This window comes from Boleophthalmus pectinirostris, unplaced genomic scaffold, assembly GCF_026225935.1.
Source record: "Boleophthalmus pectinirostris isolate CB_2022bp ecotype Guang Dong unplaced genomic scaffold, ASM2622593v1 HiC_scaffold_17, whole genome shotgun sequence".
In the NCBI taxonomy this organism is placed as follows: domain Eukaryota; kingdom Metazoa; phylum Chordata; class Actinopteri; order Gobiiformes; family Gobiidae; genus Boleophthalmus; species Boleophthalmus pectinirostris.
In genome coordinates this window covers 20519370-20532510 of record NW_026571115.1, presented here as the reverse complement: position 1 = coordinate 20532510, position 13141 = coordinate 20519370, and the positions used below count along the sequence as shown (strand labels likewise).

At 38.9% G+C, this 13141-nt stretch overlaps 1 protein-coding gene across 1 annotated transcript in view; it reads right to left on the bottom strand.

The window, feature by feature from the left end:
- Positions 1-11164, bottom strand: part of pitpnc1a (phosphatidylinositol transfer protein cytoplasmic 1a) — a 31335-nt gene extending 20171 nt beyond the window's left edge. The window contains exon 1 of the mRNA XM_020936736.2: positions 11109-11164. Coding sequence (XP_020792395.1) covers positions 11109-11156 — 48 coding nt within the window. The 5' untranslated portion in view covers positions 11157-11164. The remainder of the gene's footprint in view (positions 1-11108) is intronic.
- Positions 11165-13141: the final 1977 nt, after the last annotated feature.

Genomic DNA, 13141 nt, shown 5'->3' with positions numbered 1-13141 from the left:
GTGTGCAAAATATAATGCCTGCTCACAAAATATCCTGTCTGCATGGGTCTTGGTCTGGCAATCCTGTAATTAAGACCTCTACAGACATGTTCAGAAATGTTGCACCTGGATGTTAAAATGTGCAGTTTGTGAAAAAAAAAAAAAAAAAAAAAAAAAAAGCTTTTGGATAAGCTTCCTTTGCTTATAGAGCATGTCTGATATGAAACACAATGCCTGCTCATAGAAGAAAACTCTCAACACTGCAGCATTTCTAAAGCTTTAAAACAGTGGTTGTTGGAGGTTCAAATATGTCACCAAGTATAACAAAATGACATTTTAATATGGAGGAGATGTTGGTTTAAAATCTAACTTCAATTGTTCTTACAATTGTATGTATTGCGAGTGTGATTTTTGTGTGATTGTTTCCATGTCTGTCTGTTTGACATGACCTCCCGAAGGTCTGAAGATGGAAATTATGTATGTTGGCTATAATCTTTACAAATTCACATACATGGGATACATAAAAGTTTTTTTTAATGGTCTGATACTGACATACCTCGAGGAATAAATGACTTGAAAATCCTGTGTGTTTTTTTATTAAACAGCACACGAGAGCACTTCCCACCTTCGGTGAGTACACAGAGTTACAACTTTAGCATCTCCTTGGAGCAGATTTACAGGAAGTGGAAATGACATGTACAAAAACAGATATGTTGGTAACATTTAAATAAAATCATCACTCATAATAATATAATAGTCCAAGGCCAATCATGGTGGGCTTAATGCTTAAAGCTTTGTATCATGACAGAACCAGCTGCTCCCCTCCTGCCTCCTGGCCCACATCTCCCCTCATTCACCTACACGGGAGCATCTATTCTCAGCGCTCATTGTTTTTTATTCACGTATTGTTTTCCATTCATAGAAGGAGGAACTTCTATAATGTGTGTTATTTAAGCTGATGTTGTTCAGTAGAGAACACACATAACAGGTGTATTGTAATACTACAAATAGAGTGTGACTTTTAAAAGGTTATGTTTCTTATGTTTAGTCATTCATCTGCTGTTTTTGTTATAAAAAAAGACTTGTGCAGATGCTCACAAAATCCCCAAATGTCCCTGACAAGGTCTGCTTTTTTCAGATTTTTTTCATAATAAAGTTTATAAGGGTGCAAATACTCCCGAGTGGAAGATAATTCCTCATAGATTCATAAACCAACCTACCAAATTCATATACCCAAGAAACACTACATCATTAAATTAGACATCTAGATGAATCTAAATTAAGTAAGTATTAGAACTGCAGAGGACCTTGAGTACAACCAGTGGTACACATACCGTAGTTTGAGAAACATTGGCCACTAGTTTTTTCTACTCAAAATACCAAACTCACTAAGTAATTCTTTGTTGTATGTAACAAAAATGATTGATTGTTCTGCTTTGAGGCCAGGGTAACACAACTGGATCCTATTCCTTCAACACTTTCTATTCCTACTTGTATGAGTCACATGACCTGCCCACACAACTCTCTTCTGTAAATAGAAAATGGTTGACCCGTCGACCCTCCCTCTACTTATATTAGAGAATATGATACCAAAAGCCAACAGAATAATTATGACAACTTCAAACTACATCAGAGATTATTCTCTGTTTTTCAGACATTTGTAGATACAATGACATTCATTTTTTCCACAATTATTGTAAAACAAGCCAAACCAATCCAAGAATTCATCATCAACAGGTTACTGCTAAATGCAAGAAAGGAAGAAATAAAGTTACAAAATAAAGTTATGCCTTGCTATACATATCATATGTGTCATATGTATGTGCAGGTGTGTGTGTGTGTGTGAGTGCGTGCATGTGTGTGCGTGTGCATGTGTGCGTGTGCGCGTCTGTGTGTAATTGCCAGTGTTGCAGGAAGCACAATGATGACGCACAGGGAGAGCTCTGAGCTGGTGCAGAGAAACATGCCCTAAAGAGCCTTAAGAGCCTCACAACACAAGCTCCAACAGAAGCTGGGGTTTATTATCCACACAGCAGGGCCTGTGATGGTGCCTCTGCCACACAAGAGCTGCCACGAGGGAACCTGCATTAGTCCGGCAGAGTGGCAACCCCAGCATTAAAAGTAGGTTAAGAAGTAAGCATCAACTCCACTAGAACAAAGCAAATCCCTATGAGATTTACTGTGTCCAAAAGGCTCAAAATCTTACATGATACTCTTCCTATTTTAATACATGACATGCCCTGACCCACAGTCTGACACACATTAAAGAAGAAAAACTGATTTAATTTTTTTTTTTTTTTTTATAGTCATTCATTACAATCAGACATTTTAGTTTGGAGGAGCTTTGGGGGTGGTAAGTCCTTCAGTGGGGTTGCTCACACATTAATTTAGAGACTTAAATGGTCGCGAGAACACCCCCACCCTCCACCGTGTTTGTTTTGCTGTTCAAAGTTTTAAAAAAATATTTGTAAAAATTGTTTCTGAAATATGGAAATAGTGGACTGCAACAAGTATGTGAACAGCAGGCTGGACTGACTGGAGGGACAACAGTAATGCTGTGTACAAGAAAGGTATGAGTAGACTCTACTTCCAGAGAAAGCTCAGGTCTTTCAAAGTGTGCAGCAAATTACTGGAGACCTTCTACCAGTCTGTGGTGGCCAACGCTGTGTACTTCGCTGTGTTCTGATGGGGGAGCAGCAAAAATGGACATTGGGCAGATTGATAAACTGATCTGTAAATCACGTGATTGGCTCTGTGCTGAAGACATTTGTCACATGTGGGACAGGAGGACACTGGACAAACTGCTCTTCATCATAGACACTCCTGCTCACCCACTGCACCAGACTATAGAGGGACAGATAATACTCCCTACAACTGTACAACAACTCACCCACTGCACCAGACTATAGAGGAACTCAAATCCAACAGGCCCCTACAGCTCCGCTCAGACAGTGAGATACGGGACTACATTCATACGATACTCCACACAGATGTACAACAACTCACTCGTATATAACGGATAATACTCCCAACAATGGTACAACAACTCACTTTTATGTAACAGATAACCCTATATCGTGACAATCATCATATCATTGTTGAACTTGTTTTCCTTATGACCTCTTGTATATAGATGAGACTTTTTTTATTTTCTATTTTATTTTTGACGTGTACATATGCATTTATATACTTATGCCTTTAGAGCGTCCTGCGTTTTTGCGGCGCATCTTCGGCGTCAGCGCGGCGCGAATCTGGCGTCGACGCGGCGCGTCTTGAGCGTTTTCGCGTCGACGCTCTTGACGCGTTGAAAATGCTGAACTTTTCGCGTCAAACGCGCCGCGTCAACCAATCAGGGACGAGTATCCAGTGACGCAGCGACGTTAAAGACCCGAGAACCAGAGCGAGAGCCACAAACATGAGCGGAGATTAAATATATACGCCACAATCACCGAGCCGATCGCGAGGAATACACCAGGACCGGACCGGAACTAAACCAGGACTAGACCAAGACTAAACAAGGACTAGACCGAGACTACTAGACCGAGACTAGACCGGGACTAAACCAGGACTAGCCCGGGACTAAACAAGGACTAGACCGGGAATAGACCGAGACTAAACCAGGACTAGATCGGGACTAGACCGTGATTAGACCGGGACTAGACCGGGACCAGACCGGTATTAGACCAGGACTAGACCGGGACTAGACCGGGACTAAACCAGGCCTGATCCAGTGTCATTAGCGGATAAATATATACGGTGTCGGCTGCATGGTGCGGCATTTGAGGGCCGTGCCCCCCCTAGCGGCCACTGGTGCCCCACCCCCCAGCACAGGCCGTTATTATTGCTATTTTTAAATGATTCTGATTGACGCATTTCACTTCGGGCACAAACTTTAGCGCCCAGACCAATGACATCACAGTCTCTGTTTATTTACTGTAGTGTGATTGGACAACTGTTCTGTCACTCACGTCACGTCAACATGCTGCGTCAACTCGTAGCAGCTCCACGATTAGCGGCTGCTGCTACTTTAGCCTAAAGCTCCACACAGGAAATGGCGAGGACAGAGTCAAAGACACTGACAGACCCGCCGCCGGGACCCGGGACTGTCGCTGCCGGGGCTGGGTCAGTTGCCACCGGGCCGGAGCTCTCGCTGCCGCCGCCGGGACCAGGCAGAGGATAAAGTCTATCCGCCTTTGCCCGCTCGTTTCTGGGTGTAAAAGTTTGACCTGGGTGTAGCGCAGAGGCAGAAGTCCACCTGGTGTCTTCGTGCTAATATGGACTGGTGGAACTTTCAGATTTAAGTGGGAAGTGGGATTAAGTTTTAGTTTTACAACCAGCTTGTGCATTCGGCTCCCGGACCTCGCGTCACGGACCTGACTGGACCGGGATTTGAACCAGTTTCATCTCTTCATTGGACAATAGACTTTTGGAAACAGAACCAATAGGACAGTGGATAGAGGAAACACTCTGCTTCAGTCTCTGGAGAAGGTAAGAGGCTGGTTTTCATTAGTTTGGGGCAAATCTGAACATGGAGCCTCACAGGTAAATAGTGTTATAGTTAAATAGTGCGTAAATGAGCTGGTTGGTGCGATGGAGCTGCGGTTGTTCTGTCGTGTGCTGTAGGAGCGGCGCTGATGTCGTGTGTTCATGTTGTGACCAGAGCCTCTTATCTTATTGTAATTTTGCTGACGTTGTTGGGTCTGGGTGTGAGCGGCGTGTTACGTTGTGTTGTTGCGTAAAGTTTTCGCGTGGCTGTTCATTGTGCTCTGATAGATATAGTTCAGCCACTAGTTACCAAAATATTTATAATATATATGTATAATTTTGGCCTTTGTGCCCCTCCCTAAAATTATACCACCATTTTTTATTTTTATTTTTTATATATCTCACATCAGGAGAAGTGTGTGGACGGCGCGCCCTCGCGTACCACGCTCACTACAGACCTGGTGCGTGGCTGTTTCTTGCCCGATTGCTTCTTTCAGTGATGTTGTTCAGGGGTGTTTTACAACCAGTGGCAGGCCTTGTTTTTTTTAATAAACCTCAACCTTTTATTATTGTCTTGAGTGCGTATCGTTTACCACACAACCTCAACAACTATTGCAGCTAATAATAATAATATTCATAATAATGATAATAATGAACAACAACACATAATTAGCCTTATACTGTTAAAGAAAACGTGTTTGATAGTTGATTTCTGCTTTGTATGACTCCACCGCGTTAAAATATTTCTCAAATGGCAGTGCCCCCCCTGCTGGTGACCCACGCCCCTCCAGTAGATGTGCTCTGACGCCGACCCTGAATATATATACGCCCCAGTCGTCGACCCGTTCTCCTCCGCTGATGTTTTATACCATAAAAACACTCTATCAGTCTGGTCTGACATTGTTTACAGGGCAACGGACGCGCATCAAGTATTTTTCTCCCGTTCGTCCACGGCGTGAAAGACGCGCAAAAGCAAAGGCGTCCAAATAGAGGCGTCAAGGCGTTTTTTGACGCTTTGGTGTGAACGGCCCTTAATATTAACTATTGTGCAACAATGTCAAAACAAAAAAAATCGAATAACTTCACAGATATAATCATGTTACTAATTGAGAAAATTACTGATGTTGTTGACCCATTTGTTTATACCTGTAACTTGTCACTGAATAGCCAGAATAATTCCATTCTTCAAAAGGGGAAATAAACGTGAGTTCTCCAACTATAGACCTCTATCTATACTTTCACAATTCTCTAAAGTCCTGGAAACACCTTTTGCTGTCAGGCTCAATAAATTCATCAACAAATAAAACATTGTCATATAGCCAGTATGGATTTCATTCTAATCACTCTACTGCCACAGCATTAATTTATCTAACTGAGGAAATTTCAAATGCTACTGATCAAAATCTTTAAAATACACTTGACATGCTGGACCATGTAATATTGCTTGATAAATTATATAAGTGTGGTAATAAAGGTGTAATGCAGCAGTGGGTTAATTGTTACATAAAAGACAGAAATCAGTTTGCTGAAATAGACAATGTTAAGTCAGATGTGCGTAAAATTTGTTGTTGTTGTTTCGGTCCTTGGGCCCTTACTTTTAAATTTATGTTAACAATATTACATTGGTGTCTTCATTATTAACATGTATTTTATTTGAAGACGACATCAGTCTGTTTTAATCAGGACAAAACATTAAGGATGTTCTAGACGTTGTAGAGAATGTGTTAAAAAAAAAAAACAAACAGTTTTTATTCTAATAGATTGTTCTTAAATATCAGTAAAACATAATTCAGTAGTATAGGTAAAACAGTATTAGAAATAGAAAGGGCACACAGCTCAAGTTTCTGGGTGTTATGATCGATGAACATCTGACATGAAAATCCCATAGAGATGGTGTCAAAATTAAATTATTGCAAGTAATATCTGTGGTAAGGTAAAAGAATCATTAAATAGGGGTGCATTGTATTTGTTGTACAATTGTTGTTGTATAATGCATTGAGTGTTCCATATCTGATCTATTGCATGAAGTATGGGGAAGTGTAAAACTTATGTTAATCCAGTTTTCCTTTTACAGAAAAGAGCTGTGAGAATCGTCAATGGAAGTGGATACTGACTCAACAAACCCATTTATTTCAATATTTATTTCAACTAATTGGTAGAACTTCATATTTTAAATACTACCAACAAAGCAAATCAGCAAATCTTGCCCATCAAATCAAATCAAAGTTGCTTGTAAATGCAGCTGCTACAGATTATACATTAAGTTTTTGTGAAAATATATATAAGTCTACTTCTTTCTGTATGTATAAAAACATAACTATTTTATATTCATCTTATGTGAATGAAACAAATAAAAAAAAGAAAAGAAAAGTTTAAATGTAGGCCTAGTTAGGCCTTGTAGTGATTTATAAATGCCAATATGTAGTTCAATATGTAGTTGTTTTATTGTAGTCTCATTTTAACACTGTATGGTTGCCATAAAAGTAATTGTACAAACTGTCCATTTTAAAATGCCCACATGCCGTTTTACCTATGATATTTTCAATATTTTATTTTTTTATTGACTGAAATAATGGATTTGATATATTGATCTTTAGTAGTGCCAGTAGCCACTGAATTAGACTCTGATTGTTGTGAGCTCGTGTTTGGTGGTCTGGACTCTGGACTGAGGGAGCATGTTTCTCTACATATGAATGTTGGGGCTGGGTCAGCCTTGGAGAGAGAAGCACACAGCAGGCAGCTCGACTCTGAGACATAAACATGATCCTGCTGAAGTCGTGAGGTGCTGTAGGCGCTTGGGCTCACAGCAACACAAACAAACATATGGAGGCCTGCAGGGACAGTTCTTACACTGGAGGCTCAGGTCTGTGCAGGCATAGAGAGGCACAAATGCTCTGTGATCTACACTGCAACTTTATGAAACTTAAATGTAATGATTCATCTATAAATATTCTAGAATCATCTATAAATGCACTGTTCTGATTTATTTATTTATTTTTTATGTTAATTTTGGATAAGGGCAATAATCTTTTTAGTCTCAAAATGGGTATAAATTATGTATTATCAAGTTTAGCATTTTGTTGGTTGGAAGTTGGAATGTTATTTTTACCTATAACTAATAGGGTCAGTCCATATGAAATCAACCACTGTGGGCCCCCAAAATCTCAATTTTTTATTTTTATTTTTTTTGAGATCCAAGATCTATTTACTCCAAGCAGATATTTACAAACTAACTATTTAACCTGAATATTTGAGAGAATGACCATTTCTGACAGCAATCTCACACTTCTCCATGTGGGCACTGATACATGTTGATAAAATTTTTACCAGAGAAACTTTGGCATATTCTGTTTAGTTTAAAACAATAATGTACATCTACTATTAACTTCCATCATTTCATATGGAATTTTTGAAAATGAGCTCTCATGGGTAATTTTTGGTGAAGATTAGGTACTTTTCCACCTGCTAGAAAGGTAAAATTACCTTTAATAGTCTTAAACACGAACTGCTTGTCATAAGGGAAGACAACTGGAGATTATTTGTGGCCACAGCACCGCCCTTAATAAAGATACCCAATATTTGACAACAGATTTAGAATCTATGACCAAGAATCTACAATAATACAAATTTTCAGCTTCTTCGCTGTATTTTTTTATGAAGTTATGGTCTCTCAAAAATGCTTATAAATTAAGGTTTCCGAAAAAGTGGGCATGGCCCCAAAATTTCAACAGGCCATAACTCAGGAATGACTGAAGGGATTGAGCTGAAATTTTAGAATCTTTCATTTGGTAATTTAAGAAATTTTTAGAAATTTTTTCAGTCAAATTGGAGATGGCTCATAGGGGAGGGTGGTTGATTTCATATGGACTGACCTAACAACAAGTTAATTAGGTCATGTTCAATGGTCAGAAAAAGGTTGTATTGAAGCATTAAGTGTGAAGTGTCAGCTATTGATCATTCTTAATTTATTTATTTTCACTCTTAAATAGACTTGAGATTTGTAAGCCAATAAAAAAAATCACTTTGCATCTAAACCCCAATAAATACCTAAAATAGCACATATATTTTGTACTGTTTAAGATCATGTCTCAAGAACAGCTTTGATTCACTCTCCTGTAACAGAAGTGTGTCTGAGGATACCTATTCAACAATGTAATCTGTCTGGTCATAACTGATGTAGCCAAGCAGCCTCCTTACAAACACTTGAATAAAACTGAAAAGGCCGAAGCTATCATAAGGGCACTCGCAATAGTTTCTGACCTTAGGTGTAAGAACAGATAACAATTTTTATACACATCATACGTATACGGCAATATATCACAAACAATATCAGTTCTCAGACACTGTGCAAATGTATTTGATTATGTGCTGATAATAAAGTAATAGTTGGAACATTTTCGCATAGTTTACTGAGTGACTACTGTTAATACATTTCTTTCTAGAGAGCAGGACAGCAGAAGTATGCCAGAACTGAAAAAAAAAAAAAAAATACCGGCAAAACCTGTAGTACCTGCTATTAAATATTCAGGGGAAGACACAAACTGCTCACAGTAAGTCCAGGTTCATCTGTTAGCACACTGAGGTCTATATCTGTACCTACCAACAAATGTATCGTCCTTTAGCTGTTTCAAAAGACAATAACAATATCACCAGCAGCCCTCTGAGCAATGTTCAGTGTGCAGTGTACAGTCATCCTTCAGTGGCAGAAGTTACACACCACACAAGTGAAACTCAATAAAAATACTCAAAGGTTTACTAAAGGGCACTACAGCGGAAGAAATCAATAATAGTCTGTCTCATTGATCAATATAAAAGAATGGATGACGGAAACACTTATGAACAAAACACTGGCACTGAACAGAACTTTGGCAAACTGATTTATTTTTGCATGGGGTGGCCAACATAATAATGGAAGATTCAACTAAGATGCAAGAAAGTGGGATCTATCGTTTTGTCATAATTCACTGCTTTTCTGTTTAACGCTGCTTTGTACGAAAAACCCAAACTCAAAATCGTGTCACCTCACAGCAACAATGTTCTAGGTTCAATCCCCAGGTGACAGGGGCATTTCTGTGTACAGTTTGTGTGTCTTCTCGTTTCTGGGTGGGTTTCCTCTGACCACTAGTTTCTCCCATCACCCCCAAAGCAAACATTTTAGGTAATCCTCCACCTAAGTTAGCCCTCCTGACCAAGCAAAGTGAAAATCTGGAGATGGGACAGGTTGTTAGCAGCAATCCTGAAGGATGGGTCAAATGCATAGGACAACTTTCTCTTGTGGGGTCAATAAAGTGTACCTTAACCTTAACACTCCAGCCACAATCTTGACTAGATGTTATTATTTTTGTTGTCAAACATTTGATATTTTAAAAGATGTGTGTGTTTGTGCCATTTTCTTGGTTACATTTTGAGTTGGACCATGTTTAAAACTGATAAGACCTTTTCACAGAGCTAATTTTTCCCAAATGGCACTGATCACTAAAGGCTCTTTAATGTTTTGTGTCTGGTGCCATAATATGTGTGCTTCTATACTAACAATATACCAACATTTCAAAAGCACCTTGGTAACCTCTCCTCATAAACTGAGCGAAATGGTGTGTAAAAGCTCCTTTATGGCTGTGAAACTACATTAAGGAGTGCAGGTGGAACATTTGGAGTTGTGGTTGATGTAACACAGGAATGAATTATGTTTCTACAGCAGAGAAAAGCCCTTTGAAAGGTATTACAGGGACACACACAAAACACAGGCACAGATAGTATCCAGCACACAAAAGGACAAAGATGCACACATTAGGCAGCAGAGATCTAGTACAAACAATGGATGATTACTAAAGCAGTATGTTTACAATGGCATAATGATGATGACATTAAATATAACAGGTCAAACTATCCATTTCACTAAGACATAGTTAACATAATTCTATTTTATTTTAATTTAGGTTTATAGTTTAATAATTCTACTACTGGACACAGGCCGCAGGTATGACATACATACATACATACATACATGCATACATGTATTTCAATAATAGTTACCAAGAAACCATAATGTTAAGGGCCAACACTTGTCTGTAATTGTATTATTAGACTATAACAATGATTATAATGTTATGGCTGGGCTAATAAAAATAAATGACAGCACCTTTATTTGTTTTCAGTGTTGATAACAGAGGTATTCTGTTCCTTTTTCCTGTATTTTCGTACTTTTCTAAACATTTTCCCTACAAACTGCCTAATGTAAAACTACTTATCACAGTTAAACCAAGTAATTATTAGAAAAAACATGAAAAACTATAATATGCTCTTAAACAAAACTACTATGCCAAAAAGTAATAAGTCTGGCTGTCTTTGAGGGGAAGAAGCAAGTTCTACTACTCTCTTGTCTCTAAAATTCCTTAAAAACTGCGAAACCAAAACAGAGGATCATAAGGCGGACAACAGTAGCGCCATCTGCTGTTGGATGTGCGTAAAATTAATCTTATAGAGTTCAACGTGTTCCTTTAATTCAAGCGAAAAGACGGGACGAGGCACAATGACACAAATGAACCAAGCATCGAGTGTTTGTGCTGCAGAGTTTCTTAATAAATCGATCCAAGGACATAAGCAGGTGGAGTAACAGTCTGGAATATTACATAAACTTCACTTACCTCCTCCACTGTGAGAGGCATGCAGATGCGGTACTCCTTCATCAACATTGTATTTGCAGAAGAGGAGCGGGGATGAAGAAAAAGACCCGTCCAACCTCAGTATTCAGATAAACCCAGGTATAACGTCATTTGTTGAGTCCTGCACAAACAAAGCTTCACAAATTCCCCGGATAGTCTTCCACTTTCCCCTGCACTAGCGCGTGCATTCAGTAGAATTTACAACTCCAAGTGCCAAGTCTATCCTCAAGATTTAGTCAGTGTTATTACCAACACACAGTCTCTCTTGCGAGCATTTTATCACGATATTACACACGGATTAAGTAGAAGAAGTTGGAATAAATGAAGTCCAAACGAAATGATCTTACGCATGTTTCTTGTTTGCACAGAAAGATGAAAGGAGTGCCTCGTGCTCCTCGGTGAAAAATACTATCACAATCTCTGAAACGTGCGACGCTGAAACGTTACCTAACGTAACCTCCGCGTGTCCCACTCCAGTGAGTAGAGTCCTGACAGCCCTGACCAAGGATGCGCAGCAGCGTGCTGCAAGTGCATCAAGTTGCAACTATGTTACCGCAGCTCGTATCCAGAACGGAACAACCACACAATAAAATGCTTCCGGTGAGACGTTTTTTGTTTCTTGTAATTTCTATTGTCCTTTCTTCTAAAATCAATATGCCGTTGTTAAGAAGCTGTAGACTGGACATATTGTTCTGTTCCCCATATGTTAAATTGGCTCATATATGTCTAGTCTGTAATTTGCTATAATTACCACGGTTTTGCAAACGAGTTTTTAGACTGAGATTTTTGTAAGAATGTCCTGCATTTAGAAAACAAAACTAATGCAGGCATTGCAAATTGTAAATATATTTTCTATTCGACACCACCCTGCAGTACCTTCTTCAGACAGTAGATGTCAACCAAGTCATTTTCTTTCTTTCCTGTGCGAGTGTCATATTACTTTTTGAGTTTATATTTTATTCTTTAGCCTATTGTTTTCCAGCTATGGTTAATAATAATATAAGCGGTAATGTTATATTGTAACCTATATAATTCATATGATATTTTGTTGAAAAATGTTGGGTGTGTGAAAAATAAAAATCTGTTATAACTCTAGAGGGAGTAGTAGCCTCACATATGTAAAGGCCAGAGACAATATTGATGATAACAGACAGCAGATATCTTGGTGATGTAAACGTATTCTAGTTTTTTGATGTTTTGCTACAGTTGCTCACGTCCTACTACTGTAGTTAATGGGTACATACTTTTAAATACCTTATAATACTCTAACTAAAGAGCCTTTTTACACTATAAAGTTGCACTATGTAACTTTTCTAGTCACTTGCGCATTTCCATGGAGATGTTATTGTTTTGCCTGATATGTTTCACAGTGTCCATGGCATGAAACTCATCAAGCAGGTGACAGGACAGAGGGCAAGTTAACTTAGAAGTACTTAAATAGCTGTAATAGCAATAATAAATAGCTGTAATTGAAGATATACATATTTTCAAGTTTAAAACCATAGTGTGGAACATCCTAGGCAAAGCAATAGCATCTGTATGGCACAAGCAGGTGGCAGACCCTACACAAAAAATGTTACATAGGGCTATTGCACATTTAAAAACTAAGCAAATTTATTTGATTTATTTAAATGAGTTTGAGCATAGTGTAGTGAGTTTGAGTGTAGCCGGTTGGAGAAACTGTTGCTAAGAAACATGGCTTCCTCTGCTTTCTCGGCTCAGCATCATTACTTGGCCTTTACTGTCACTTAGTTAACCTTAGCTCACAGCCGGTCCAGTCTGAAGAAAGTCTCACTGTGTTTTTCCTCTCCTTTGGTGGGGGTGGTGCTCTAGACAAAATTAATAAAAGGTTTATTGGAGACATATATCTGGGAAGGGGAGAAAGTGGTATTACACAGGCGTCACAGGATAGATTCATGATTACATTACAACAGGTGGAGTGCGAGGGGGGTGGGGTGCGAGTGCTTTATATGCCTCATTTGTATCCCTGTGGAATTTCTTGGTGGTTCAGCAGA